Source organism: Cucurbitaria berberidis (genome assembly GCF_010015615.1).
Source record: "Cucurbitaria berberidis CBS 394.84 unplaced genomic scaffold K460scaffold_5, whole genome shotgun sequence".
Classification (NCBI taxonomy): domain Eukaryota; kingdom Fungi; phylum Ascomycota; class Dothideomycetes; order Pleosporales; family Cucurbitariaceae; genus Cucurbitaria; species Cucurbitaria berberidis.
The window spans coordinates 2,149,751-2,174,627 of record NW_024468939.1 but is presented as its reverse complement, the minus strand read 5'-3'; the positions used below and the strand labels follow the sequence as shown (position 1 = coordinate 2,174,627).

Sequence of the window (24,877 nt, the reverse complement as noted above, 5' to 3'; positions counted from 1 at the left end):
CATGCTACGTATGCATATAGTGCTAAATATAACATCGTGATATACCTCAACTCCTCTTCCCCATCTCAATATCACCATCCCCATCTTCATCGTCATCCCACTCACCTCCCTTCAGTTTCTTTCCTACCCACAGCCCCATCATCGTCGCTGCACTAGCCGTAAGAAACCAGCCCTCAAACCACCTTTCTGTGAAACCTGGTTCTAATGGAGCCCCCAGGGCATCGCCAATCTTGCTCTTCATCTCAGGCGGTAGGTTACTCCTAAGTAGCAACGCCGAACTAATCACATACGTTGCCGCGATCTGCGAGATGATCAACGCGAAATTGGTTTGGGCGTGGTATAAGACACCGGGAACGACGCGAGCGAAGAGGTAGAAGGTCTGTAGGACGCTGTTGAAGGAGAGAAGGAGCATGACGCCAGATAAAAGAAACGAGATCGTACGACTCCAGGCTACACGGTCGATTGTGGGGTCCCAGTGTTTCGCTAGGAGGGCCAGGAAGTTGTTGATCGGGTCACTACTCGAAAAGCTGGTGGTTGGCGAGGAGAAACGACGGAGCGTTGTGAACGTCGTAGCCGCGATACGGTAGGCGCAATAGAGCGCAAAGCCATACGAGACCATGTTGAACAGGCGTCCGTGTGCAGTGTGTGAGCGTTGCTGTGACTGTCGCCGGCTCTGTAAGACCGTCAGGGAGTTTTGGAGAGTATGACGCATCGTCTCGAGACCTTGGATCTCAAGCTGTAGCGTGTTTCGCTCTTGAACATCGGGGTTGCCCCGTATTGTGCCCACTACGCGGCCCATGAAACCTGGCTGCGGATGATCCAAAAGCTTACGCTCGACAGCGCGGAGGCGACTGTTTTTGGCCAAGAGCATGTCGTTGGTCGCTTGTATACCAGCTTGCTTCCGCCCAATGTCAGACTCCGTAACCTGCTATAATCAGTACTGTCCAATATGTTGAAGTGATGCAGCACCTACCAAGCGATGTTTGACACCAAACGTCTGCCACAGCGAAGAGATAGCCGCAAAGCCAGCTAACGACGCCATCAGGCTGATTCCAATTATGCCTATCCTCTCTAGGCACCCTTCGCTGAAAGTATGATCGTGCAGATACGACTCCTCATGCAGGTATGAGCCCAACATCCCTCTCCCAAGGTACCAGAAACCTGCAAGCCATACCGCCATCCCGCAAAACTCCAATGCCCAGGCTACTCTCTGCCGTCCTTTTGGCACCCCACCAACATTAAGTCCGGTTCCTGATATCACCGAATGTATCTCTAGGGCAGGCGTTGCGACGACGAGGAGGAACAGCAGCGACGGAAGGGTGACCTTGAGAGCCAATATTCGCGTCGCACGGTTCACGGTGTTCGATATCTCGCAGAGGATGAGCTCGACTAGGACGGCGGATAGGGCAAAGTTGGTAGAAAAGATGATGCTTGCGAGGGAGCGCGCCGTGGGCCGTAGTGTCTTGAAAACCGAAGGGCTCTCGCGTGTGGCATAGCCAGGTTGATTTGTGCCATCGTGATGCGCCTTGCGAACCGCATGGCCTGATAAGATGGGAAATAGTTTCTGCGACGTTGCAATGGCGACAATCAGGAAGGTGAGGAGGAATGGAAGTGCTGATATAGCGACTTCCATCGCGTTTCGATGAAGCGTATACTCCGGGACACACTCATCGCAGTCGTCCTTAAGAGGTAGAACCATCTAGCTGGTGGTGCTTCGGGAGCGTAGTCCTTGTCGTGTCTTCACTGCCACTTCGTCCTGGTTATGGATGACGTGCGTGTATCCATTGACTCAGCGACGAACTGTGGTCACGTTGGCGCATTGAAGGATCTTGTGTAAGAGGTAACGTAAGTGAGGGATGGATTCCGAGACAAGGAACGCGCATGCGTTTCGCGACCCTTCCGCCAAGCGCCACCCTCAAACGTCATCACTTTGACCAGAGACCAGGGAGAGGAAGACAAGTTTAGACGAGCATTTTGCTTCGCCTTTGATCCTAACCATTATGTTTGTCATGCTAGCTACTCTTAAGATGAAAGATCCACCAATTACCGACATATCTGTCCTGTTCAATGAGTTCCAGTTGCACGAGACACCGTAGTCCGGACGCCTTCGAGTTGTTCGCAACATGATTGGGGGTGGCCTGATGCCATGTATCGCCCATCTCCTCTACGTATATGACAGGATGCTATGGCATCACTCTCCTCGCTACTGGGCCGGAGTAATAGGAAGAAAACTAGATGACACGGCGATGAAGGAAGAAGGTACCACGCTGCGTGGGCACTAGGTACCTGCTGAATCCTTCTGCGCCGCAGGCTCATGTTGAGGCTCCTCGGATTTCACGACCTTTGTGAGATTATCGACGTACGACGTTGCGTCTACCCCTACTGATCCCGGTGATAGATCTTCCACGCCCGAGGCCGCTGTGTTCGTCGACACGCCACCGTGGTCCTCTTCATCGCTGCTACTGGCTTCGCTGCTGAGGTCGGGGCTGTCGAGGTTCTGCAAATGTGGACTCTTCATAAGAACAGCAGGGCTGCGCGGGCCCCGCATGTCGTCAATCAATGTGTCAACCAACGTGTGCGTGCCAGCATCGTCGTCATCATCACTGTCATCGGCATGAGCGACCTGTGCCAGAGGATGTGAGTCCACAGAGGGTTTGTGCACACTGCTGTTTGCCCCCACAGCCGTAGCTTCCTCGTCGTTTGCGAAGAAGCTATTGCGAGGGCTATTGACATCGAGAAGACTTTCACTCTTCGCGAGAATGTCTCTGTAGCCCTGCCGGTCTGGATCGTTTGCTCGTTTACTCCTCGCCTTGTCGCGTTTCGATGTAGGACGGACAACGATGACAGGGACAGGCGAATGCTGAAGACAATATTTCGAGACACTGCCGGGAAGCAGACCCTGAAATCCACCAAGACTCTTGCCTCTGGTTCCAACAACTAGAATTGCGGGCTCATAAAGATTGATCTGACCTACTGTTAGACGCCATTCAAAAAAAAAATTTAAGATGCGAATCTCACCATGTCATCGATGACCTTATTCACCTTACCAACGGAGAACTCTAGTATTAAATTGATGGCCTTGTTGTCGTGATTGCGGCTCTGTATGTCTCTCATAGTCGTATCAGCTTCTGTGCGATAGCGTCCTGTCTCTACACTGCGGTCTCCAGCGATGGCATCCTCTTTCTCCACTACCCTAAGGCATACGATCTCGTCTCCGTCATCAACGAGCTCGTTGATCAGCCATTGTAGAGCGTAGACAGAGTATTCGTTCTCGTCAAAGCCGCAGAGAAACGTCCGTGAGCGTTTGGTGTATTCGTAGTCCTTGTGCTTGGCGATGAGCGTAAACGAGCTCTCCTCGATGAAGTCGGCCGGCTTGTCGAAAGTGTCGAAGGAGACACGGGGTCGGAAGACGCTGTGTGTGAAAGTTAGCCTCCAGGTCTGAGCCGATTGGGTAACTGTGAGGAACATGAGAAGGCGACCAAGCCTATTGCTCGCTCTAAGAGCCACCCGCGGCCTGTAAGGCATACTCCGCCATGAATGCTCGCCATATGCTGACTTGGAAAGAAGGGAAGCGGATGATGAGCAGTAGTGAAACTACTCAAGTTCCGCGGACATCCACACAAAGAGCCAATACTTACGGAGGAGGAGGCGGTGACGAAAGACGGCGTTTTTCGCGGGACTTTGGGCTCCCTCTGGGTAGCGATCCATTTCTGTGCGGCAGAAACTGAATAGAGGATCGACGTGGTTCGTCCTGGCTGAGGTGTCCGCTGACCGGCAGCAGCAGAGGGCTCACCGTATAGGCTGCTGGAGACTTGCGAGTTGCTGGAGAGGCGTGTCGTACATCTTTCGACGTGGGGGAAGCGCTCATTCTGGTATCGAGGGAAGTTCAAGGGCACGAGGACCTCGGGTAAGCCCAATCGCAGTCGTGGAGGATGTCTGGGAGGTCCGACCGCGAAAACCTGGCTGCCAACGCGGGCTCTTGCAGGCAATAGGTGCTGCTGTGCGTCGTGGAGTAGCCTTGGCGCGGGGGACCGATTGCGGGCGGGGTACACGATTCTCGACGGGAGCGCAGGGGGAGTTTGGAAAGAAGAAATGCAGATGGCGAGCGAGAAGGATGGGAGGACTTCGGAAAGAAGCAATGGTGAATGCGCTGCCTGATCTGGGCGACGGCAGCGCTTGGCTGCTTGGTCGTGTCGCGCCTGTGGTGACAAGACGTGATGGATGTTACCGGACCCTGCGAACGCCAAACCCGGGGGACGGCGGGGCATTCCGGAAAGCATGACACGCCAAGGCAAAGCGTCAGACGATTGTGAAGAACCTTTTGAGGATTGAAAAAGTGGTGTTTTGGCGGTTCGTAGGCGGGGTCAAGTCACACATGAAGAGAAACGGCAGCTTCGCTTTGGAAGTGATCGTAGAAAGAATAGTTCATGTCATTACCACCGTCAAAGTCAAAGTCTAGTTGTCTACCGCGAAAAGTAGGCGCTACAGAACAGGCTCCTTTATGCCAAAGACTTGAGCTCTCCCTCGGTGACCTTGCCAGCACCAACAAGGCGCTTGACTTCTTCCTGGAAGATCCCCTTGATCTTAGCAGCATCCTTCTCGGTGTTGAGTTTGCTGGTCAACGCAGCCAGCTCCTCGTTGTCAATCCTGGTGATGATGAGATCAACATCGTTCAACGCACCGTCGATTTGAGTGGCGGGTGCATCTCCAGAAGCGTGGAAGTAGTTGGCGTCCTTGACGGCACCGCGGACAACGCGCTTGTTCTTCTTCGCAGCGTTCTTGGCAGCCTCCTTTGACTTCTTGTTATCGGCCTTCGCAGCCTTCTCGGCCGCCTCCTTCTCAGCTGCGGCTTTGGCATCCTCTTCCTTCTTCTTGGCCGCCTCTTCGGCAAGGCGCTTCTGTTCGGCCTCCTTTTCAAGTCGGCGCTTGTTCTTCTGCGCACTCTCCGCCTGGCGGAACTTCTTGATGCGCTCATCGAGGGCCAAGGCGTCGTCCACCAGCCTTCGCAGGCGAGTAGTGTCCTCGGTCTTCTTCTTACGACGAGCAGCCTGGTTCTTGCGCTCGACGTGACGTTTTTGGTCACGGTTCTCGTTGTCGTCAGGAACATCCTCGTCAAGATACTCGAAAGTCCTCCAGCTGTCAAAGTTGTACCAGAAGTTGTAAAAGTGCTCGACTTCCTCCTTGGTGCTCTTGTCATTGCCCAACTTGGGAACGGGTTGGTTGTTCGAGAAACGACCTTCGGCCTCAAAGACTTTGCCCCAGAGCTTGTAGAAGTTGCCCTTCTGCGTGTCCTTCTTCGACGGCGGTTCCACCTCGGCGCCCTCGTCTACGGAATCGAACTGCCTCCTCCTGACAGGATCCGACAGCACCTCGGTAGCCTTCTGAATGCACTTGAAGAACTGGTCGTCCTCGGTTCCGCCGGCAGCAGCCTTCTTATCGGGATGATGCTTGAGCACCTTCCTGCGGTGAGCACGCTTGATTTGTTCCTCGGTGGCACGGTGTCGATGGCGGGTTATGCCGAGTACGGCGTAGTGATCTTGCGACTGTGATAATGTTAGTACGTTTACTCGTCCAGCAGATTATGGTATGCTCACCTTCCAGTCCTTAGCCTCGCGCTGCAGCATAAGAGGGTCCTCGGGCTCGTCGATGTCGTCGGGGTCCTCATCTTCAACCTGTTTCACGTGGGCTTGGGCCTGGATGCGGTCATCCTCGGAAAAAGTGCGCTGATGTCGCTTCTATACAGAGAAACCCGTCAGTACTGTGTGTGAATGCATTGCCCAAAGTGACGTACTCTGCGGGCATAGGCCAGGAAGTGTGGGCCAATAGGCTCGATATTGCGATCGGTAGCCTGGCTAAGCTGGCCGATGGACTTGAAGTCCTTCTCACCAGCCCAACCCTCAGGCAGGACGGGCAGCGGCAGCGAAATCTCGACGTTCGCCATTTCGCAGTGTCTTTGTCGTAGTGAGGGGGATGGCAAGGCAGAAAAGAAAGTTGAAGAAATCAACCCAGCCTAGCTAGCGTTGCCGAGCGATGATCCTGGTAGCGCCGGACTTAGACCCCGTAATACGTCGCAGATTCGCGTTTGTCCATCCCAAGGTTGCAGATGTACATTACAAATATGAGGTTTTATTAGCTGTCCTCTTTTCTCTTCTTGTATTCTAATCGCAGCATTTCCTCTCAACATGTTTCAAGGCCTCCAGGTAGCCCATCCCTTGTCCTCTTTACGAAATAGGAAGCTAACAGGGGACTCCGCAGCGCATTCGAGGTGCTATAGACGCCAAAATCGCAGAAGAACAGGCAAGGCAGAAAGCCAGCCATCAGTCCACTCCCCCGCGATCTACTTCCTCAACTCGGCGATCAAGTTCGCGGAATCTATCACCCTCAAAGCGATCGGCGAAATCAAGAGATGCAGACAGCAGCAAGGCAGCGTCTACTGGAAAGGGACCCGATCCCTCGGAGTTTGACCCAGAATTTGTCATAGGAGAGGAAGATGAGCAACCAAGTCGGTCAGGGACCCCGCGGCCGAAGGAGAAGACACGGCCTGTGGAATATGCGACCGACAATGGCGACAATAAGAAGGAGGGAGAGCAGGCTGCGGAAGGAGACGAACCGCAAGACAAAGAGCCAGAACTTCCTCCTGAGGTGCAGGCCCGGTTGCGAAAGCTGGACAAGCTCGAGCCTAAATATTCTGGTGCGTAGGAGCCCTGCGCTGATGGGCTTGGCTAATCTTGTTAATAGAACTGCTCCGGTCTTACCGCATCGCGCACGCCCGAATCGGCGCAATCGAAGTCTTTGAGGGGTCTTTACGCGAATATACGCCATTGACATCTATTAATGACTCGGCAGCATTCGTCGAATACCTTGGGCAACTAAACGTGAAGAGCGACATGCTCATGGAGGAGCTGAAAAGAGTCTCCAAGGAGCGCGATGAACTCAACAAGAAACTGGCCGAGTCCGAGAAGCGTGCCAAGGATGCAGCCGACGAAGTCGAGACAGTCAAATCCCAAGCCGCAGCCAGCACAGAGGCTGCCCATGACGTATCCGGGACACAGACCGAGTCTATCGCACCTTCGTCTTCGTCGAAAGCATCCAAGGAGACGGAGCCAACCGATGACACGGAGGAATTCTTCTCTTACGACAGTGAGCTACCACGCTTACAGTCGCAACTAAGAGATAGCGAGCAGAAGGTCGGGGAACTCGAGGAGAAGAACACATCACTTAAAAACGAACTCTCTTCAGCACAAGAATCCGCTGAGTCTTTCATGCAGAATCTTGAGACTACTACGAACGACTTGAACACGTTCAAGGATACCCATCAAAAATTACAGAAAGAGGCTGATGAACGTGAAAAGGAGCTTAATAGTATGGTAGTGGATCTGAAGTCGAGAGTCGAAAGCGCAGAGCAGGATTTGTACAAGCACAAAGAGAATCATGATCGAGACGAGAGGACCATTGCCGAACTTAGGGAGAAGCTCGCATCTACCACTGAAGAATTGGAGGAGTTACACGCCGAGAAAGGAGAGAAGATCGTAGAGAACGATCAAGTTCAAGGGTTGCAAAGCCAAGTGAAATCGCTGGAAGCTGATCTATCGCAACTGCGTGAAAATCTTGCAAAGGGCGAGAAGCGGAATGAAACGATGAACGGGCTGCTCAGCCGTCTGCGCGAGCAACTGAAAGATACCGAATCAAAACGCGACAGCACTTTGGCAGATCTTGAACAAACGAAGAAAGACTTGGAAGCCGCGTCTCGTGAAACAGCATCGATACAGAGAGAACCTTCCCCCCAGCCCCAATTGGCGCTTCCTCAAACTGCCGATACCGCATCGTCGAAGAAGAACAAGAACAAGAGGAAAAAGAAGGGCGGGAAGGCTCCAGATGCAAGCCCAGCGGCTACTCCAGAAGCGACACCTAGCGAAGCGGGGGATGCGAACGGTCTCCTTAGCCCTCGTGATGCAGAACCCCCGTCTTCGCAGCTAGAAGACGCACAAAAGAATGTTGCTCAGTTGAAGTCTGAACTACAGGAAAAGATCGTAGTGATTGAGAGGCTAGAGGGTGAGGTCGCGGTAAAGGCAACATCGATCGACGGGCTCAAGAAGAGGATGAAAGATCAGGATGATATGCAAGAGGAGATTGACACCCTCCGACAGGATCTTCTGGACTTTGGTGTAGAGCATACAGAGGCCAAGAACAAGGTAAAGGAGCTACAAGCTGAGAAGACTGCTCTACAGGAGAACTTGGCGAAGCTCGAGAAGGAGATTGCAGAGCTCAAGACCGGCAAAGCTGCTCATGATTCATCTCAGCAGGAGAGACAATTGTTGACGGCTGAGTTTGAGGCGCTCAAGTCGAAGGCGAATTCTCTACAAACCGATCTTTCCGTTGCCGAGAAGCTTGCTGCGTCCCGCTTCAAGGATCTCACCGACATGAGAGAGGTACTACAAAAAGCACAGCCTGAGTTGGGCTCGTTGCGCAAGGAAGTCGCCGAGCTTCGAACTTCTAAGAATGAACTTGAGACGAAAACTACGGAAGTACGACGACTCGAAGGCCGTGAGAAGGATCTCAAATCGGAAGTCGCTACCTATCGTTCTCAGCTATCTGACAAGGAGAGCGACATCAAGACACTTAACGAGAAGATCAGACAGGAGACTACGCAGAGATTGGCGCTCGAAGAAACCAACCGTAAGATTCAGAGAGATCTTCAGAAGTCTGAGGTCGAGCGGAAGGACGTCATTGAGAACCGGGACCAGTTGACAAAGGATTTGACCAAAGCACAAGAGGACCTGAAAAAATCCCGGAACAAAGTGCAAGAGCTAGAGGAAGATGTTGCTAAGCTCAAGCGCGAGGCTGGAAGCTTGAGGGACGATATTCAGCTGAAGGCTGCCCAGTATGCAAGTGCACAAGACCTCATGAACAGCATGCAGGATCAGACGCAAGAAATAAGTACGCAGATGAAGGAAGTCCGCTCAAGAAGCGAAAGCTTGGAAGAAGAGCTTGCCGACGCCCATCGGCTGCTAAGCGAACGAGGTCGAGAAGCAGAGACGATGAGGAGATTGCTCAATGATGCTCAAGGAAGAGCGGATGCTCGCGTGCGTGAGATGCAGGAGCGCCTAGATCTTGCAGTGGAAGAGAGGGAGCGTGCTGAAGAGCAAGCCAGCAATTTCAGTCGGCGGCGAGCCCGAGAACTGGAGGAGCTGAAGCAGAAAGTTCGCGATGCTGAACGTGCAATGACACGTGCGGTAGAGGATAAGGATGATCTAGCCTCTACCGAGAAGGACCTACGCCATCAGAAGGAAGAGTTCGAGAAACGAGCTGCACAGGCCAATGAGGAGGCTTCCGAAGTCCGGCTCGCCATGAGCCAGCTGCGAGATGCACTGGATGAAAGTGAGAGGCAGACACGCGAGTTGGACAAGGAGAAGACGGATCTTCGACGCGCATTCGACGAGACACAGAGCCGTCTGGAGAAGCTCCAGAAGTCAAGCAAGGTACGTGCCGTGCCCCCCTCAGACGTCCCAGATGCTAACAGACTGCAGACCATGTCGGAAGAGCTTCGAAGCATCAAGACACGCGGGGCAGATTCCAACGCCCAGTCTTCACGGTCTTCTCTCGAGTCCTCGCGGTCACGACTTGCATCCCCTACGCCCAAGGGCAGTGCGTCTTCAGCACAACAAGGCGATGTGATTGACTACGTGTATCTCAAGAATGTGTTGCTGCAATTCCTCGAACAGCGAGATAGGAAGTACCAACAGCAGCTTATACCGGTCCTGGGCATGTTGCTACACTTTGACAAGAAGGACGAACAGAAGTGGATGGCGGCAGTCTCGGCCAAATAGTGCGCCTGATGCGGCTCTACGCGTCAGACGTGCAGATGAATGGTTCAGGGATTACGTGCAATGCTCGGGTGGTACTGTCTGGAGTGTCTGTTTGCTTTGCGTAGTTTTGCTTCTGCACGCTGTGGTGCAGTTTTTCTTTTTGCCTAGCGATTAGTGTGTACTACTAGGGTGAATGGGGAGTTGGGTACTTGTGTGGAGATTGCAGGTATCGATCATGTAGCATTAGGTACAGTAAGTAGCAGGCGATGAATGAAGACCCCAAGTGATGGTCGCTGCAACAAGCCTCGTTAGCATCAATCACGTCGGATGCCCAGCGGCCAAAACAAGAAGTGTTCATGCACTGAATCAGCAAGTCGAGGGTCATTCGAGCGCCCCATCGGCAACATGACCGGGTGTGGGCCAAGTGTGGCCATGCTACCATTTCTAGCCTGTGTGTGTGCTCAAAAGGCTGGTGATGTCATCCCATGTTTCGACGGTTCACAGCGTTGGCCTGCTTCTTACCGCCTTCTCTGCGAACCAAGGCTGCAAACCACCAGACACTCTCCGTCTCCACGTCTATCCTCATCCCAGCGACCAACGCAGGCCTCGAGAATTCGCGCAGTCCAGCCCGCCCGCCGTCACGCCGTCACGTCTCAGCGCATCGCATTCGTGCGAAACACGCCCACCAGCGCACCAATCAGCGCCCGTCACAGCGATAGGGCCGGCGAGGGGAGCGCTAACTAAGCCCATCTCCAAGCAATTGAAGAAATCGCCTGCAGTGCGACGACAGCCACTCTGCGCGTGGCCTTTGCCTCCGCATACCTTTGATAGAATCTCCACCTTGACGTCCATGAGCCCAGTCCGACGCGTCCAGAGCGCCTGAACGCAACCCACCACCCCAAGACCCTCCTCAGTCCGCAGCCCCAGCGCGTGGCGGGGAAGCCCAAGATGAATGGCACCGACATCAAAAAGGCCGCCATCAACAAGGCAAAGCAGGTCGCGCAGGCAGCGAACGGCAACGGCGGCAAGAAGCGGCGGAAGGGCCAGGACTTGAAGCCCATTATTACCACGGAGAAGCAGGCCAGCCAGGACGCCTCGCCTGCGTCGACCAACTCTTTTCACTACAAGTACGTCCCCTTATACTGTCCCTCCCCCCAGGCATGCGCCTGCCCCTGCTGCGCTGATCGCCTGCGCTGATCGTCTGTGCCCGCACCCTAGACGGTGCCTGAGAAGTGCTCGACCGCAGTCGCAAATTGATTGAGACTGACTTCAACCCCGCAGTGTGCAGAATACCGCCTCACCACTCGCCCAGCACAAAATGTACGCGAACCAATTGAGCCACTCTCCAGACTCGTCGTCGTCGTCGGTCGACGAAGCAGACAACACAGCCGACGAAGAGGATTCAGAGGATTACTGCAAAGGCGGCTACCATCCGGTCCAGGTGGGCGAGGAGTACAAGGACGGCAAGTACACGATAGTGCGCAAGCTGGGGTGGGGTCATTTCTCCACCGTCTGGCTGTCGAGAGACAACACCACCGCCAAGCACGTCGCACTCAAGGTCGTGCGCTCCGCTGCGCATTACACCGAGACGGCCCTCGACGAGATCAAGCTCCTCAAAAAGGTCGTCGACGCGAACAAGGACCACCCCGGCCGCAAACATGTCGTCAGTCTGCTCGATTCCTTCAACCACAAGGGTCCCAACGGTATGCACGTATGCATGGTGTTTGAAGTACTGGGAGAGAATCTACTCGGGTTAATAAAGAGGTGGAATCATCGGGGTATACCCATGCCGCTGGTGAAGCAGATTACCAAGCAAGTATTGCTAGGCCTCGACTACCTCCACCGCGAGTGCGGCATCATCCACACCGATCTAAAGCCAGAGAATGTCCTCATCGAGATCGGCGACGTCGAGCAGATCGTAAAGACGTACGTCAAGGACGAGTCGAAGCAAAAGGACAGCGACGATAGCAATAGAAATGGCAGGCGGAGGCGAAGGACGCTCATCACAGGGAGCCAGCCGCTTCCTAGTCCACTCAACGCGAGCTTCAACCATGCCGAGCTTGCCAACTTCCCCGGCAGCACACAAAGCCTTAATAGGATTGTGAATGAGAACACAGGTAAAGAGTCCCCAACGACTGTTCCGAGTCCGCTTTCACAAGATGGTGTCGTAATGAGTGGTGCTCTAGCAACTTCATCGCCGGCATCGAACCTGTCCATGGCAGAACGGCTCGGCATCAAATCAGGCGCAAGCGAAGACGACGTGCAGAGGCATCGAGAAAAGACTGCGTAAGTAATACTATCGGCTGTTGCTGCCTTTTCTGACTTTGTCTAGCGATCTCCTCACCAAAGAAGTATCGGGCATCAGCCTCGATAAGTCCAGCAGTTCCTCTGGAAAGACAGAACTGGAGCAACAAGTCGAGAATGCTTTCGAAACCATCTCAGTGAAGATTGCTGATCTTGGCAACGCTTGTTGGGTTGGACACCACTTCACCAACGATATCCAGACCAGGCAGTACAGGTCACCAGAAGTCATTTTGGGCAGCAAATGGGGCGCCAGCACCGATGTATGGAGTATGGCTGCGATGGTATGAGTTCCTCTTCACTATTTCAGGCTTGCGTTAACGCGGCGGTAGACCTTCGAACTGATAACAGGCGACTACCTCTTCGATCCTCAGTCTGGCACAAAATACGGCAAAGACGACGACCACATTGCCCAAATCATCGAACTTCTCGGCACCTTCCCGAAGGGCCTGTGCATGTCCGGCAAATGGTCACAAGAAATCTTCAACCGCAAAGGCGAGCTTCGGAACATCCACCGACTCCGCCATTGGGCGTTACCAGACGTCCTACACGAAAAATACCACTTTGCCGCGGAGGAAAGCAAGAAAATTGGCGAATTTTTGCTGCCCATGTTGGAATTGCTACCGGTGGATCGGGCCAATGCAGGAGGCATGGCAGGCCACGATTTTTTGAAGGACACCAAAGGCATGGAGAATGTAGATTTGGGTATTCCGGTTGGCAGCAAGGGCGATGGCATTGAAGGTTGGGCTACGGAAATCAAGAAGACGCGGTAGAAAGTCATAAAGCTAGGTTCCTTTTACTGAAAGCATAGGCACAAATCTGGTATGGCGGTCTGGTTAGCATTGTGCGATTGATGAATCGATGAGACTAGAGCGAGCGGATACGGAGAGATGGCTAAAGAGCAGGTAACATGCCAGTAATGACTCATGGCATGAAACTGACCTATCCTTCCCCCCCTTTCCCCCTCAGTATCTTTGTGTTTTGGTTCTTTGCCTTCCTACTGACTGGCTGTCGTTGGCATACATCTTGCTTGAAGCGTTCGTTAAATTAGATTGCGGATGAAGTTAGGCGTCTATACTTTTGTGTGTTGTGGGATGCACTCATCTTTTTGTGTAAATGGGCGGTCTTCTTTGTCCCTCTTTAAGCTTTACTCGTTACTATTTCATCGATATATTTAGGCACTATATCAGTACCAGTTATGCTGTTAGGTTAACGAAAGCAAAGAAAAGCATATACGTATACATTACTTTATCATTCGGGATGTTAGGAATTGCGAAGTCATTGTCCTGCGTTGGATTTCGCAGGAAGTTCGTGTAAATCCGTTAGACAGCATAATCTCAATCGGGAGTAGAGTAAAGTAGAGAAGGCTACCTTAGCCTTGTCGTGTTTCGTTACCAACGACGTTCAACATTAGAGGTTCCTAGCTTATGCGGCGCTTTTCTATGTATAGCTATAAATTCCGCGCCGCACGATGAAACAATGTTCAGCGCTAAACACACCACTCCGGCCAATTGATTCTTAAGAGGATTTCCAAAGCGCCTACGCCCTTTATCGCTGGTTCTGTGAAAGTACTTTGAGTATACACACCCTAGTTCTATCATTAATACGCTTCTAAGTTCTCAAAACCCGAGCTCACGATCTAAAGATGATAAGCAACGAGGTATATCTCGTCCTGTTCTTCGCCCTTCTTCCTGTGTGCAGCGGTGCCACAGCGACGATACCAATCAAGCGCACAACCATTCGCTTCAAATTCGACGACTGGCAACTGTATAACGAATATGCCGGCGCCTTCCAACAACGCGAGGTCTGTGTGTCACAATTCACAAAGGAGTCTGCGTATGGTTCACAGCTGACTTTGTAGCAGGCGGGGCATCAGCATCCGATGAGTCGCCATGATCATTCAACTTTCTACCACATCCTTTACACCACCTCGATAGCCATCGGTACCCCACCACAGCCCTTCACGGCATCCATTGATCTGAGCTGGTCAGACATGTTCGTCCCATCTGTCCAGTGTCTGCAAGACCCTGTGACGGCGCTGTACTGCCGGGGACAGAACATGTACAACTCATCGCTCTCCACCACTTATCACCAAAGCAAGACTGTCACTAAGCTCATGTATGAAGGCCTCTCGACATTAGGCTATTTGTCGCAAGATGTTTTGAGAGTTGGGGGTCTGGATATCCTTGACCAGCAATTCGAGGAGGCGACCTTCTGGCGATCGATGTACTCGAATGCAGCGCCCCTGGATAGCGCACTGGGCCTTGCACGGCTCCAAAGTCGCACCCCAGCATCGAACGCTAGTACGAAGAGCGCACTGCGGAGTATGCTCAATCAGAAAGTGCTCAGCCGCCCCGTGTTCTCGCTTAGGCTTCCCCGTCGTGATGATGAAAGCGGCGAGCTGGTGTTGGGGTACTCTCCCTCGGAAGTCCTGGCACAAAGTGCGGTCACCCTTCCTCTAATCGAGGCCACACCTCCCAAGGAACTTAGCCAACTATCGTACTACATCTCGAGCGGATACACCGTTGAGTTGGAATCAATAACCATCCAGTCTTCTCCCGGCAACAGCCCCAGTGGCAGGAAATCGTCCACACACAAAGCTGTATTCACCAACTCTTTCGACTACATCTCGCTCCCGGGCACACTGCTCACTGAGATTCAAACTAATCTACACCCAGATCTAGGAATGGACGATCAGCTTGCGGACCTGGACTGTTCGATGCGGGACGATCTACCGAATATTGTGTTCTCGTTCGGCAAGAACGCAGTGATTGTGTTGACGCCGTGGGACTACTTGACAGAGGTCCGAGATATTGAGAAGGGGACGCGCTGCGTGCTTCCTTTCGCCTACTTACAGCAAACCGATGACGAATGGGTGGTGCTAGGTTCCGCTTTTATGGAAGGGGTGTATAGTGCATTTGATTTGGAGAAGGGTGAAGTGTCGTTATCAATGTTAAAGGAATAGAGTAGTACTTCCGCTAAATATTTAATAAAGAATCTAATTTCAGTTCTTCGCTTTCTCTAATTGTTATAATTAAAAGGTTCTAAAGCCGGCGTACCCGGCCTTAAGAGGGATTCTCTTCAGTGAAATTCTGTATACTTCCAGGTTGGCGCATTCGTCTAAGAAGCGAAATGATGCTCTCTATAGAAATTAACTAGCTGAGAATAGGGCGTTGTATGATCCGCTCTAGCGTTGACTTTACTTTCAAACAAAGAAGTCACGACCGTAATCCGCCCTTCTAGTCGGTATTGCAGATCCACAGCTGTGTAAATACGTTTGAGGTGTCTCGAACAGTGCTTTCAAATAGCTTTCAAATTCTAGATAGCCGGCTAGCACAACAGATACTATGCACCTAGCGAGTATCAACATTCAAACTAAAAGGAAGCGGCGAAGCCGGACTTGAGTAAATAGGTGCCAGTACAAAAGGCTCACTCAGATCTTGATGAGCGCTAAGTGCGAGATACCCACGGGTAACTACGAGATCTTGCGCCGAGAGCCATTAGCACACGTAGTAGACCAGATATACATATTCGTACATGTTTTGATTTATTCAGGCGGCCTGTGAAACATGTCATCATCAATGGGAGTAATGAAAGTGAGGGTTCCCACTGGTGGGCCATGCGCGATGGAATATTGCACGGCAGCATTAACTAGCTTCTGAATTGGAACATCTCTCAAGGACTGTAGCAGCTCAACATCCTTCACCTGCTTGCAGCCGAAATTTATCCCAACACCTACATTACTCGACCTTCAACGAGAATCGAATAGCATACGGCAGTCCCCGTTCTCATCTTGGAAGACCATGAAGCCACACTGGCTACGCAACTTTACCGGCAAGTCGTCCTCAGGAGGGTTTTCGAAACTAGGCTCGACCTCATTCCCAGTCTCGGTGTGCTGGAGCTTCTTCTGGTGCTGCCGGGCTCTAGCTTTGGTGAGAACCGCGCTACCCTCCTCCACGATGACGTTTCGGAGCATTGTTACGGCGTGTGGAAACATAATGCCATGGAATCGTGGCCTGCCGCTCAAGTCGTGCAGAAGCTCGGCAGTCACTGTGTTCATTCCGATGCCTTTGTCGAACATTTCTTCCGGGTAATCGAGAGGTGCATGCGTGAGACAGTGGTCTTGAATCTTTCTGAGCAACTCCATGCAACGCAGATAGAATTCCATAACATCGAAGTTGAGAGCGAACTCGTCCATCTGAACAGCATCCTTGAATGTGCAAAGGGTATCGAGGGGTGAGAGCTTTGTGGAAGCACCCTCAGGCCCTAGATAGTCCTTAATGAGCGCGTCTAGCATGACTAGGATGTCCTCCTTCGCTCTGCTTGACCCGGATATCTTCTTGTAAGGATTTCCTTGTCGCTCGTAGCTAAGCTGTGAGAGCCTGGCGAGGTAATCGAGACGCCGATTCTTGCCTCGAACACAGTGAATTCCTTCACTACCCAGACCAGACTTTGGATACTTGTAGTCCTTAGCATACCTAGTGATCCCCAAGCCCCTAGCAAGGCCCAGGCGACGAGCGATCTCGATACCTTGCTGCGGCCTCGCGCCCACAAATATCCAGTCACTGCCTTGCTGCTCGATGAACCAATCCATGTCAGCCCACTGGACATCTTTGGAAAGAAACTCGGATTGATGGGCGGCATTATAAAGATGCGCAGCCACTAGGATCTGGCACTGGTCACCGGCCATGTCGAAAGAGGTTCTGTGATGCTCGTCTCGGATATCGGCGAGAATTAATCCACAGAGTGCCGGATGACACTGCAGAAGGGAGAATCCTTGAAGCTCGAGAACTTTCCAAGGGACTTTCTCTTCCCTCTGGTCCGTAACAGGCTGAAACTCGACATCTAGTGCCACGGCCACGATGTGATTCCTTCGGGCTTCCATATCGCTGCGAAACATTTTGTGTAATCCGCCAACCTTGTCAAGTCCCTCCGTATTGAGATAGACCTGGTAGCTCTCTATAAGCTCACGGGCGGTCTTTCCGAGTAACTGACTTCCAATCTGCAACATGGGACCCAATTCCCTTTGTGTGTCCCACAAAATTTGCATCGCAAAGACAGCCCAAGTTTCAAATCGACGCTGACTCATCAGCATCCAGGCGGCTTTGTGCACCATGTCATTTTTATAAGGGCGATCTGGGGTACTCATATCCATGGGCAAAGTTCCCAATTGGGAGATAGTTTTGAGGAATCGTTTTTCGTCTGTGTAAAGTCGGAGATTCTCCTCATGCTTCTGGGTTTGGAGCATAGATACCACTAAGTTCATTGTGTGAGTACACATTATAGTACTTGGTCGTAGCATCTGCCCACCTTCTCTATATGTGAAGGGGTCATTGCCCTCGTCGCTTGATTCAAGAAACACTCCGCCTTCCTCCTGCTTGCAGTAGCCCTCGTATACGAACTCGACGATTTTGGTGTGCATGAATTCCGCAGCAGTCGCTTTGAACTGCGGATGTGCCTCCTCGAACTCGTCGTTAAGCCTCTCAATCATGGCTAAAGCGGTGTTCATGGTAAGTGCGGCAGCCTGAAGTCCGATTTCACCACGCTTGAACTCGCGCCACGTGCGCCTGACGAACAATCGGATGTCAGTGGCGTCCTTGAGAAAGCAGTAGATGGCGAAGGAGATGTCTATATCCGATGTCTCTAGCTTGTATGCCACAGATCTCGTCACAGAAGCGATGGCCTCTGGCATGTCGTGCGACTCATCAGTCTCCTCGAGCTCCAAGTGCTCAAACATATTGGTGACTCGGTCCAGTCCCGAGGTCGCGGTATTCTTGACAGTATAATTCGCATGCGGCTCTTTGGGCTGAAGAGTATCCAAGACGCCTTCTAGAACATTTATAAAGTATTGATGGCCCGCATTGTTGTCCTTGGTGGCGTTGTCTGCTAGGTCCGCGTTAACGCTGTACCAGCTCGCACAGTCTTTCCGACCTCGAATGACAGCGCGTAGGGTGGTAAAGACCGATTGCGGCACTTCGACATCTTTGGCACATGCGATGGCTTTAGCAAGTGTACCGAAGGAATTGATGGAGACCTGGTATGTCGTAACAGCTGGTGTCAGCCCGGCCTTCTTTGCCTCCTTCCTCGCTTTGCCCTTGAGTCTTCCCCCAGTCGGTGGAATCCCCTGTTGCGGGCAGCTCTTGAAAATCTTGTCAACACTTCCAGTAGCCCGAGCCGTTTCCGCAAGCCATTGAACGAAGTTGTTGGTACCGGTCTTGTACTTGCGGTACGTGTCCGTAAGGAGAGGTGCTAGCCCCATCTTTGCGCAGGCGGTAGGAAACACTCGAAGAGAGGATGGGTTAGTGATTCTGTCGCTGTGTTACAGGCGCGTAAGAATCCAAGATGGGGGTGGTTGAGGTTAACAGGTCGTTCAGGTGAGAGAAAAGACGTGTAGAAATCCTCGCGCCAAGTCAAGGTGAAGGTGAGAACGGGCCATGGGCAGGTGTTTGCCGTGACGTCGCCTCGACGAGTAGCGGTATCTAGCGGCCTATTGCCTTGAGAAAGTACGGAATAACATTGCATACAGATACGTATGCGTACAAGAGAGAGAGAGAGCGAGAGGTGTGGCGCGATAAAGCATAGAAAGATGAAAGAGCTACTCTGGGAGATGGACGATAACAGGAAAAATGTATCTAGCACACATTCTCTAAGTACAATTTGAGATTCTGCCTCCAAAGGTAATCAGTGATCGTGTTACCATAAATGCTGACATGGACCGATACAATGATATGCAGGCCGCGAAGGGATCCGCAAATAGGAATAGCCCGGGAGAGGTACGAGCTATTATCTCTGTTGGATGATCCTACATATGAGATAACATGTCAAGGAAGACAGCGACAAAGCTCTCGCAGATGAGTTGGAAGTTAAAGTGCCAAGGCTCTAACCCAATACCGGACCGCTTCCACCCTCGACTTCTCGTACTATCTCAATCCATCTCATCGTCGGCTTCGTCAGCATTAATGCTTTGCGCATCGTCATCTACAACGTCGCCCAGCTATTTTGAATCTTGCACCAAATTTGGAATGTTATAGAAACGACGCTGGATGCGCCATCTGCCCCGAATGATACGCACCCCATGCCTCATTGTTCGTATAGTAGCGAGCGGCACACATATCCTCTCTCCATAGAAGGGAGGTCGCGATTTCCGATATACAATCCGGGTTGCGGGCATCGCCACCATAGGTTCTCGGTGCATGAGAGGTTGACGATGGGAATGGCAAACCGAAGAAGCAAGCTTCTAGAGCTCCATAGCCGCCATAGCTCGCAGCTACAAGTAAGAGTCACAAGGTAATCCGAAGCTAACACGTGGTGTAGATGATCTATATTCTATCTATACATGTGAGGTATTTTAGAAAGTGCCTACGCCCCAGGACTAAGTCGGGCTATCCTTAATCTGTGGAAGAGGATTTGCAAAGCGCCTACGCCCTGGTTGAGCTATCGCTGGTTCTGTGAAAGTACGTTGAGTCAATCTGTGGAAGTACTTTGAGTGCGAAGATGTTTGCGGTTACGTTGAATATGCGAGAGGATAGAGAGAGAACTCTGCTATGTATTCCTATGTACGTGTGCTCAATTGTTGAGCCGAAAGGGTGGCTGCTAAATATGTACATGCTGATTGAAGAATAACAGAAAAGCCGCCGACACCCAGAATTCCCCCGAAAATCGCTATACCGGCACCTACAAGCAGGAGTTCCATTCACCACCACCAACGAAACCTCGCTGTAGGCTAGTCTAGGCCTACATGTTTACCTCATTCCCGATACCAAGCCTGATGCAGCCATCTGCGCGACCTTCGACCTCCGCCTAGACCTGTAGTTGGTGTCATCGACAAGCCAGTCGTCGTCGTCGTCGTCGGATTCTTCCTCAGACTCTTCGTCCTCCTCAGCAACTCTGCTCCTGGGCGTCCTCTGCTTATTCGGCCTCTGAAGCGGACACGCAATGCCCTTCTGTTGGCCGGCTTCCTTGCCTCCACGCCCAGGAATTGCTGCACCTGGAGGCTGCTTGTTCTTGCTCACCTTCACCTCTGTGTGGGGCACAGGGTTACAGCGGGACCTGTGGATGACATCCTTAGAGGCCCTTACGCATCGAGGCTTGATGACACGGGGAGCCTTGTCTGCTGGCAGCCGCATCTTCTTGGAAGGCGGCGTGTCTGCGCCACAGTCCAGATTCGAGCGTGGGCGTTTCTTGCTCTTGTCCTTTACTTGGTTGCTGTCGTGAATCTCCGTGGAGTAGCCAGAGTCGGTAGAGTGGCTGGCCTCACGCGTCGGTTCCTTCTCCTTTCGTTGCGTCTTTGTCAACCTTGATTTAGGAGCGGCCGCCGCCACGAGCTGAGCTGCATTGCTTATTGCCTTCTCCGCCTCGACTTCTTGCGCCCTTCGAGCCCGCTCTTGACGTTGCTTCTTCGCCGCACGTTGGTTTGCGGCTCGCAAATCTGCGGCCTTCTTCTGTTTGAGCTGTTGGTTATACGCATCTACGGCGTCTCGACCAGATTTACCGGCAATCTCTGCCAGTAGCTCCAGAGGGTTGTAGTACCTCGCGGTATCAAGAGGTACCTGCTTCATTATAGCCTCATCGCGCAGCTGTGCGGAGTCCAGGCGTTCACGCTCGAGCGCATGATAACGTTTGGTGAAGGCTTTGTCGTCTATCATCAATACCTCGATAAGATACTGCGTGTCGTCCTGTTCTTCTGTGTCCAGATGGCGGAGCTCAGCCTCGTTTTGAAGCTCGTCAATGCTCAATGCTCTGTACGTATCAGAGTACATGAAGCGGGTGGGCATATTGGGGGGTCGAATTGGAGCGTGGTGGTTAACGTGACCCTGTCGCCCAGAGTAAGTCTTCTCCCCGTTGATCGAGCCTTGTATCGCAGCTTCCGAACGGGTTTGCAGCGCAGATGGAGGGTTTGAGCGATCTGCGGTGATCTTATCGGCGCCAATAAGATTGCTGTCGATTTTTGGTGCCGGATGTGCAACACCAGTAGCTTTCGCCTTCGAAAACCACTGGGTATAGTCGAAAGTTTCACCTCTTGAATGAGGTGATGCACCCAGCCTCCAAGGTGTACTGAATGACGCCTTTGGCCCGTTGTAAGACAAGCGGGTTTCACGGCGCGTCTTCTCTACGCGACCACAAATTATGTGATCGGATTTTGGTAGGCTAGTCAAATTAGGAGACTGGGGGCGATATTCTGTGGTAGAGGCAGCCGGGTGACTATCCCGGGTGACAGTGTAACGGGATCCAGGGCCCGAGGATCGACCAGGAGAAGGGCGAGCAGTACGAGGTGTTGAAGGGGTGTCCTGAGTCTCGTCAGCCGGGCAACAGTCACACTGGGTCCTGGACGAGGTGGTAGTTACTGGAGTGCGCTGGGTCGTGGAGGTAGAGCCCCGAGTGCTTCTTGGTGCCGCCCCTTTCACAGTAACCTCGCGCAGGTACTGATCGGCATTTGAGCAAACTTGGGTAGGCTTTACAGATGCGTTGACGGCTTCCTTTACCTCTTCCAGTAGAGGAGAGGCCATGTTGATGGTAGGGAATGTGTGTTGTGGAAGAAAGAGCTATCGAGTTGAGTGTGTGGGGTGGGTGCAGTGTTATGATGAGAAAGTCAGTTTTAGGAATTGATGGGCAAGATTCTTATAGCTTTTGAGTGAAAGTTGATGTAATCACATGCGCGCGGGTAGCAGGGTGCGTGAGCAGGCAGAACTACGGTTCAGAGTGAAACTGTTTATTGGGCGCGTACCGAGATTGGATGTGTGGCTCCCTTGTTATTGTGAATAAGTGAGGTATTTTTGTAAAAGAGCTTTTTTGAGAATCTTACATTTGGTAATGATGCGACCCATAAGCGATGGATGATTACGCCAATGCCTACCCTGATGACACTCAAATGCCCCCAACAGGAAGTAAAACATGCAAGAAAGTGAAGATATAGTCTGGATACCTGCTATATGAGTTCATTATTATTGAGACTAAGGTTAATTCTTTGAGAAAGAAAGATATCATTGAAAAAATAAAATATATCAATAATGCGACCCACAGAGTCATGAATGATTATGCTAACTCACACCCCGATGACGCCCAAATGCCCTCAAAAGGGATGAAAACATGATAGAAAGCGAAAATCAGTTTGAACACCCACAACATCCCGTCACGCCGCAACACCGGCCCTAATACACCATCGTCCGGCCGTTGCTCTTCGTGTAGATGACCTTTTGGTCCAGGTCACCATGCTTGTCGCTATCCTCCTTTAATTCGTAATACTCCTCGGCTTCGTCCTCTACTTTGGGATCCTCAACTTTGAGGACCTCCTCTAGCCTCTGCTCAATCTCCTGCCTCTCTCTAAATGCAGCACCAGCTAGTCTTAATCTGAGCTTCCAATCAGTGAGAACTTCGCCTTCCTCCAATAGTGCCCTCCAACGGAGCTCGTGCTCGAGCTGCAGGCGTGTCATGTCGTTCCATTTCTGTTGAGCCGCCATATTTTTACCAAGCTGATAGTAGATGACCTCGGCAAGGTGCGCCTTGTTGATTGTTGTCGGGGGGTGGCGGTAGGCGTTGTGAAATGTTTTGAAATCGGCCGGGTCGAGCAGTTTTAATGCTGATGTGATGAGACTACCAACTGGCAGTGCTTGTATTTGGGAGAGAAGTGGGCAGGACATCTTGTATGTGGTAGTGTCTTGGTGTCTTGGTGTTGAAGAGTGTCTGAAGAGTGTTTGCTCTTAAGGTTTGAAATGTAGCTGGTAATGTAAAGTGTGTGGACTGATGAGATGGGGAGAGACAATCTAGCAAACAAGTTATATACTACTGAAACAACCGTGTGATCCGAAAATGGAAGCGACATGATATTGGGCAATTTGTAACAGAATGTACCAAAGATGGAAGTGATTATATCATTCGATAATACACTGAGGCGATAAACAAAACCTTAACAATTCGAACCAGACTAGCATAATAAACCAATAGGAAGTATGCTGATTGTAGACTTCGAGCATTACTCATCAAACAAGTCACTAGGTTACTGGCCTGGAGACGAAAATCATAGTAAAAGATCAAACGTGCTTGCTCGGTCTTTTCGGCCCTCAGTTGTAGCATCCAGATGTTTTTCATGTACCCTAGATAACTTCGACGCTTCCCATACTTCTTATTTAGCACTTTCAATACGCATGATACGCATGAAGGGTGTCGACATTCTGTATAGCTGTCTACTGCCTAAGGAGAGTGTCGAGGCAGCTCTTGTCCGCTTATGTAATCGAGTTGGACGATGTCGATTATGTTATGGGCAAAGACTACGAACTGTGGTTCAACAGTTTCTGCCTTGCACGCTGCCACTGAAAAAGTAGGTCGTAATGTGTTCCACGATTGAGATACATCAAGTCATAACTCTTACGGCTAGATAGGCCTCAGGTGAGATACGGACCCTTGAGAAAGATAATTCGTCAAGTAGCGACGAGCCTAAAATGGAAGGATAGCATTAGTCGCATTGCCCAAACCCTCGTGGCTATTCTACACGTACAATGAAAAAAAATTGAAGTTCAGGGTCTGAGCAAGATGTCATGTATGTCTTTCTCGGCGGTTCACTGATTAGAGGGTTCGAAAGGCCACGGCTGTCTCACTTGCGGTTAGACATCGGCCGGCGCTACTTTCCTCCGTCAGCCTCGGTGTTTGACCTGTTTGCATCTGCGACAGGCTAACTTTCTGGCCAGACAGTTACATCAACGCCACACACGACACTATCAACGCACCTATTAACATCCTCTACCTCCCATTAGACGCTTTAAAACCTCCGAGGTGCCATCCCGGACCCTCAAACTCGCGCATCCAACCCAACAACGACGCACTTCCCGATCGGCGGTGAACTCCGCATACAGACTTCAATAGGGAGCGGACACAGCATACAATATGGGTGGATACTTATCAACGTTCACAAAGTTGATTTGGGCAAAGAAGGAGATTCGGATACTGATCCTGGGTCTTGTAGGAGCTGGTGCCTGAAATACTTGTAGGACAGGACGCTGATTACAAATGTAGGACAATGCCGGCAAAACCACGTTGTTGTACAGATTGAAGGTACGTCGAAGCTGTTGTATGGGCTCGAAGAAGATGGGCGCATAAAAGAAGAGGAGACATAGGCTAACATTCATGGCAGATTGGAGAAGTAGTCACAACGATACCGACGATTGGCTTCAACGTCGAATCAGTAACATACAAGAACCTTAATTTCAACGTCTGGGTATGCCTCTCCTCCATTTTCATTTCTTCACCGCCGACAACAACCCCCGCTAACTCACTATAGGATCTAGGCGGCCAAACCTCGATTCGCCCGTACTGGCGCTGCTACTATGCCAATACCGCTGCCGTAATCTTCGTCATCGACTCCACGGACATCGAGCGTCTCACCACCGCATCCGAAGAGCTACGCGCCATGCTCAACGAAGAAGAACTACGCGACGCCGCCCTACTCGTATTCGCGAACAAACAAGATCAGCCGGGTGCGAAGGGCGCGGGGGAGATCAGCGAGGCGCTAAAGTTGGGAGAGCTGAAGGATCGGAATTGGAGTATTGTGGCGTGTAGTGCAGTGGACGGCCGGGGAGTGCAGGAGGGCATGGACTGGCTAGTCTCGAACGTCGGAGAGGGACAAAACTAGGCTTGCGCGTGAAGAAGGGAGCGAATGAGTTAAAAGACTGAGCATGTGCGAGAGTTAGAAGGGGTATACCAGCATAGTGGCGTTTGGCGTACGATCTGTGAATATGGGATGGCAGCGATTCTGTCATTGGGCAGGAAGCATGGAGAGA

At 51.7% G+C, this 24,877-nt stretch overlaps 9 protein-coding genes across 9 annotated transcripts; 3 read left to right on the top strand and 6 right to left on the bottom strand.

Moving 5' to 3' along the window:
• Positions 1 to 46: 46 nt before the first annotated feature.
• K460DRAFT_291648 (uncharacterized protein) lies at positions 47 to 1,699 on the bottom strand (the record flags this gene model as incomplete). The annotated part of the gene is made up of 2 exons (XM_040929298.1): positions 47 to 925; positions 974 to 1,699. 2 exons carry the CDS (start codon positions 1,697 to 1,699, stop codon positions 47 to 49), a joined length of 1,605 nt encoding a protein of 534 aa, XP_040784696.1.
• A 289-nt stretch (positions 1,700 to 1,988) lies between these two features.
• Positions 1,989 to 4,183, bottom strand: K460DRAFT_179220 (adenine nucleotide alpha hydrolases-like protein). Its single transcript, XM_040927035.1, has 3 exons — positions 3,639 to 4,183; positions 3,019 to 3,412; positions 1,989 to 2,965 (listed from the first exon to the last, which is right to left on the bottom strand). Exons 1-3 carry the CDS (start codon positions 3,866 to 3,868, stop codon positions 2,279 to 2,281), a joined length of 1,311 nt encoding a protein of 436 aa, XP_040784695.1. The 5' UTR covers positions 3,869 to 4,183; the 3' UTR covers positions 1,989 to 2,278.
• Positions 4,184 to 4,469: 286 nt separating this feature from the next.
• Positions 4,470 to 5,976, bottom strand: K460DRAFT_319920 (zuotin). The gene is made up of 3 exons (XM_040930439.1): positions 5,792 to 5,976; positions 5,595 to 5,735; positions 4,470 to 5,543 (listed from the first exon to the last, which is right to left on the bottom strand). The coding sequence occupies exons 1-3, from the start codon at positions 5,939 to 5,941 to the stop codon at positions 4,500 to 4,502; spliced, it is 1,335 nt and encodes a 444-aa protein (XP_040784694.1). The 5' UTR covers positions 5,942 to 5,976; the 3' UTR covers positions 4,470 to 4,499.
• A 4,778-nt stretch (positions 5,977 to 10,754) lies between these two features.
• Positions 10,755 to 12,880, top strand: K460DRAFT_380065 (kinase-like protein; the record flags this gene model as incomplete). The annotated part of the gene is made up of 4 exons (XM_040935228.1): positions 10,755 to 10,933; positions 11,088 to 12,092; positions 12,139 to 12,391; positions 12,440 to 12,880. 4 exons carry the CDS (start codon positions 10,755 to 10,757, stop codon positions 12,878 to 12,880), a joined length of 1,878 nt encoding a protein of 625 aa, XP_040784693.1.
• Positions 12,881 to 13,752: 872 nt separating this feature from the next.
• K460DRAFT_291359 (acid protease) lies at positions 13,753 to 15,072 on the top strand (the record flags this gene model as incomplete). The annotated part of the gene is made up of 2 exons (XM_040929275.1): positions 13,753 to 13,911; positions 14,065 to 15,072. The coding sequence occupies 2 exons, from the start codon at positions 13,753 to 13,755 to the stop codon at positions 15,070 to 15,072; spliced, it is 1,167 nt and encodes a 388-aa protein (XP_040784692.1).
• Positions 15,073 to 15,662: 590 nt separating this feature from the next.
• K460DRAFT_370122 (uncharacterized protein) lies at positions 15,663 to 17,211 on the bottom strand. The gene has a single exon (XM_040934090.1). The coding sequence runs from the start codon at positions 17,200 to 17,202 to the stop codon at positions 15,859 to 15,861; it is 1,344 nt and encodes a 447-aa protein (XP_040784691.1). The 5' UTR covers positions 17,203 to 17,211; the 3' UTR covers positions 15,663 to 15,858.
• A 2,633-nt stretch (positions 17,212 to 19,844) lies between these two features.
• K460DRAFT_179144 (uncharacterized protein) lies at positions 19,845 to 22,061 on the bottom strand. Its single transcript, XM_040927034.1, has one exon. It carries the CDS (start codon positions 21,611 to 21,613, stop codon positions 19,850 to 19,852), a length of 1,764 nt encoding a protein of 587 aa, XP_040784690.1. The 5' UTR covers positions 21,614 to 22,061; the 3' UTR covers positions 19,845 to 19,849.
• A 344-nt stretch (positions 22,062 to 22,405) lies between these two features.
• K460DRAFT_267363 (uncharacterized protein) lies at positions 22,406 to 22,744 on the bottom strand (the record flags this gene model as incomplete). The annotated part of the gene is made up of 1 exon (XM_040927524.1): positions 22,406 to 22,744. A coding segment is annotated over one exon (339 nt), but the record flags the coding sequence as incomplete, so codon positions are not given.
• Positions 22,745 to 23,984: 1,240 nt separating this feature from the next.
• K460DRAFT_380063 (ARF/SAR superfamily) lies at positions 23,985 to 24,729 on the top strand (the record flags this gene model as incomplete). Its single annotated transcript, XM_040935227.1, has 4 exons — positions 23,985 to 24,059; positions 24,114 to 24,152; positions 24,232 to 24,315; positions 24,379 to 24,729. 4 exons carry the CDS (start codon positions 23,985 to 23,987, stop codon positions 24,727 to 24,729), a joined length of 549 nt encoding a protein of 182 aa, XP_040784688.1.
• Between the last annotated feature and the right edge of the window lie 148 nt (positions 24,730 to 24,877).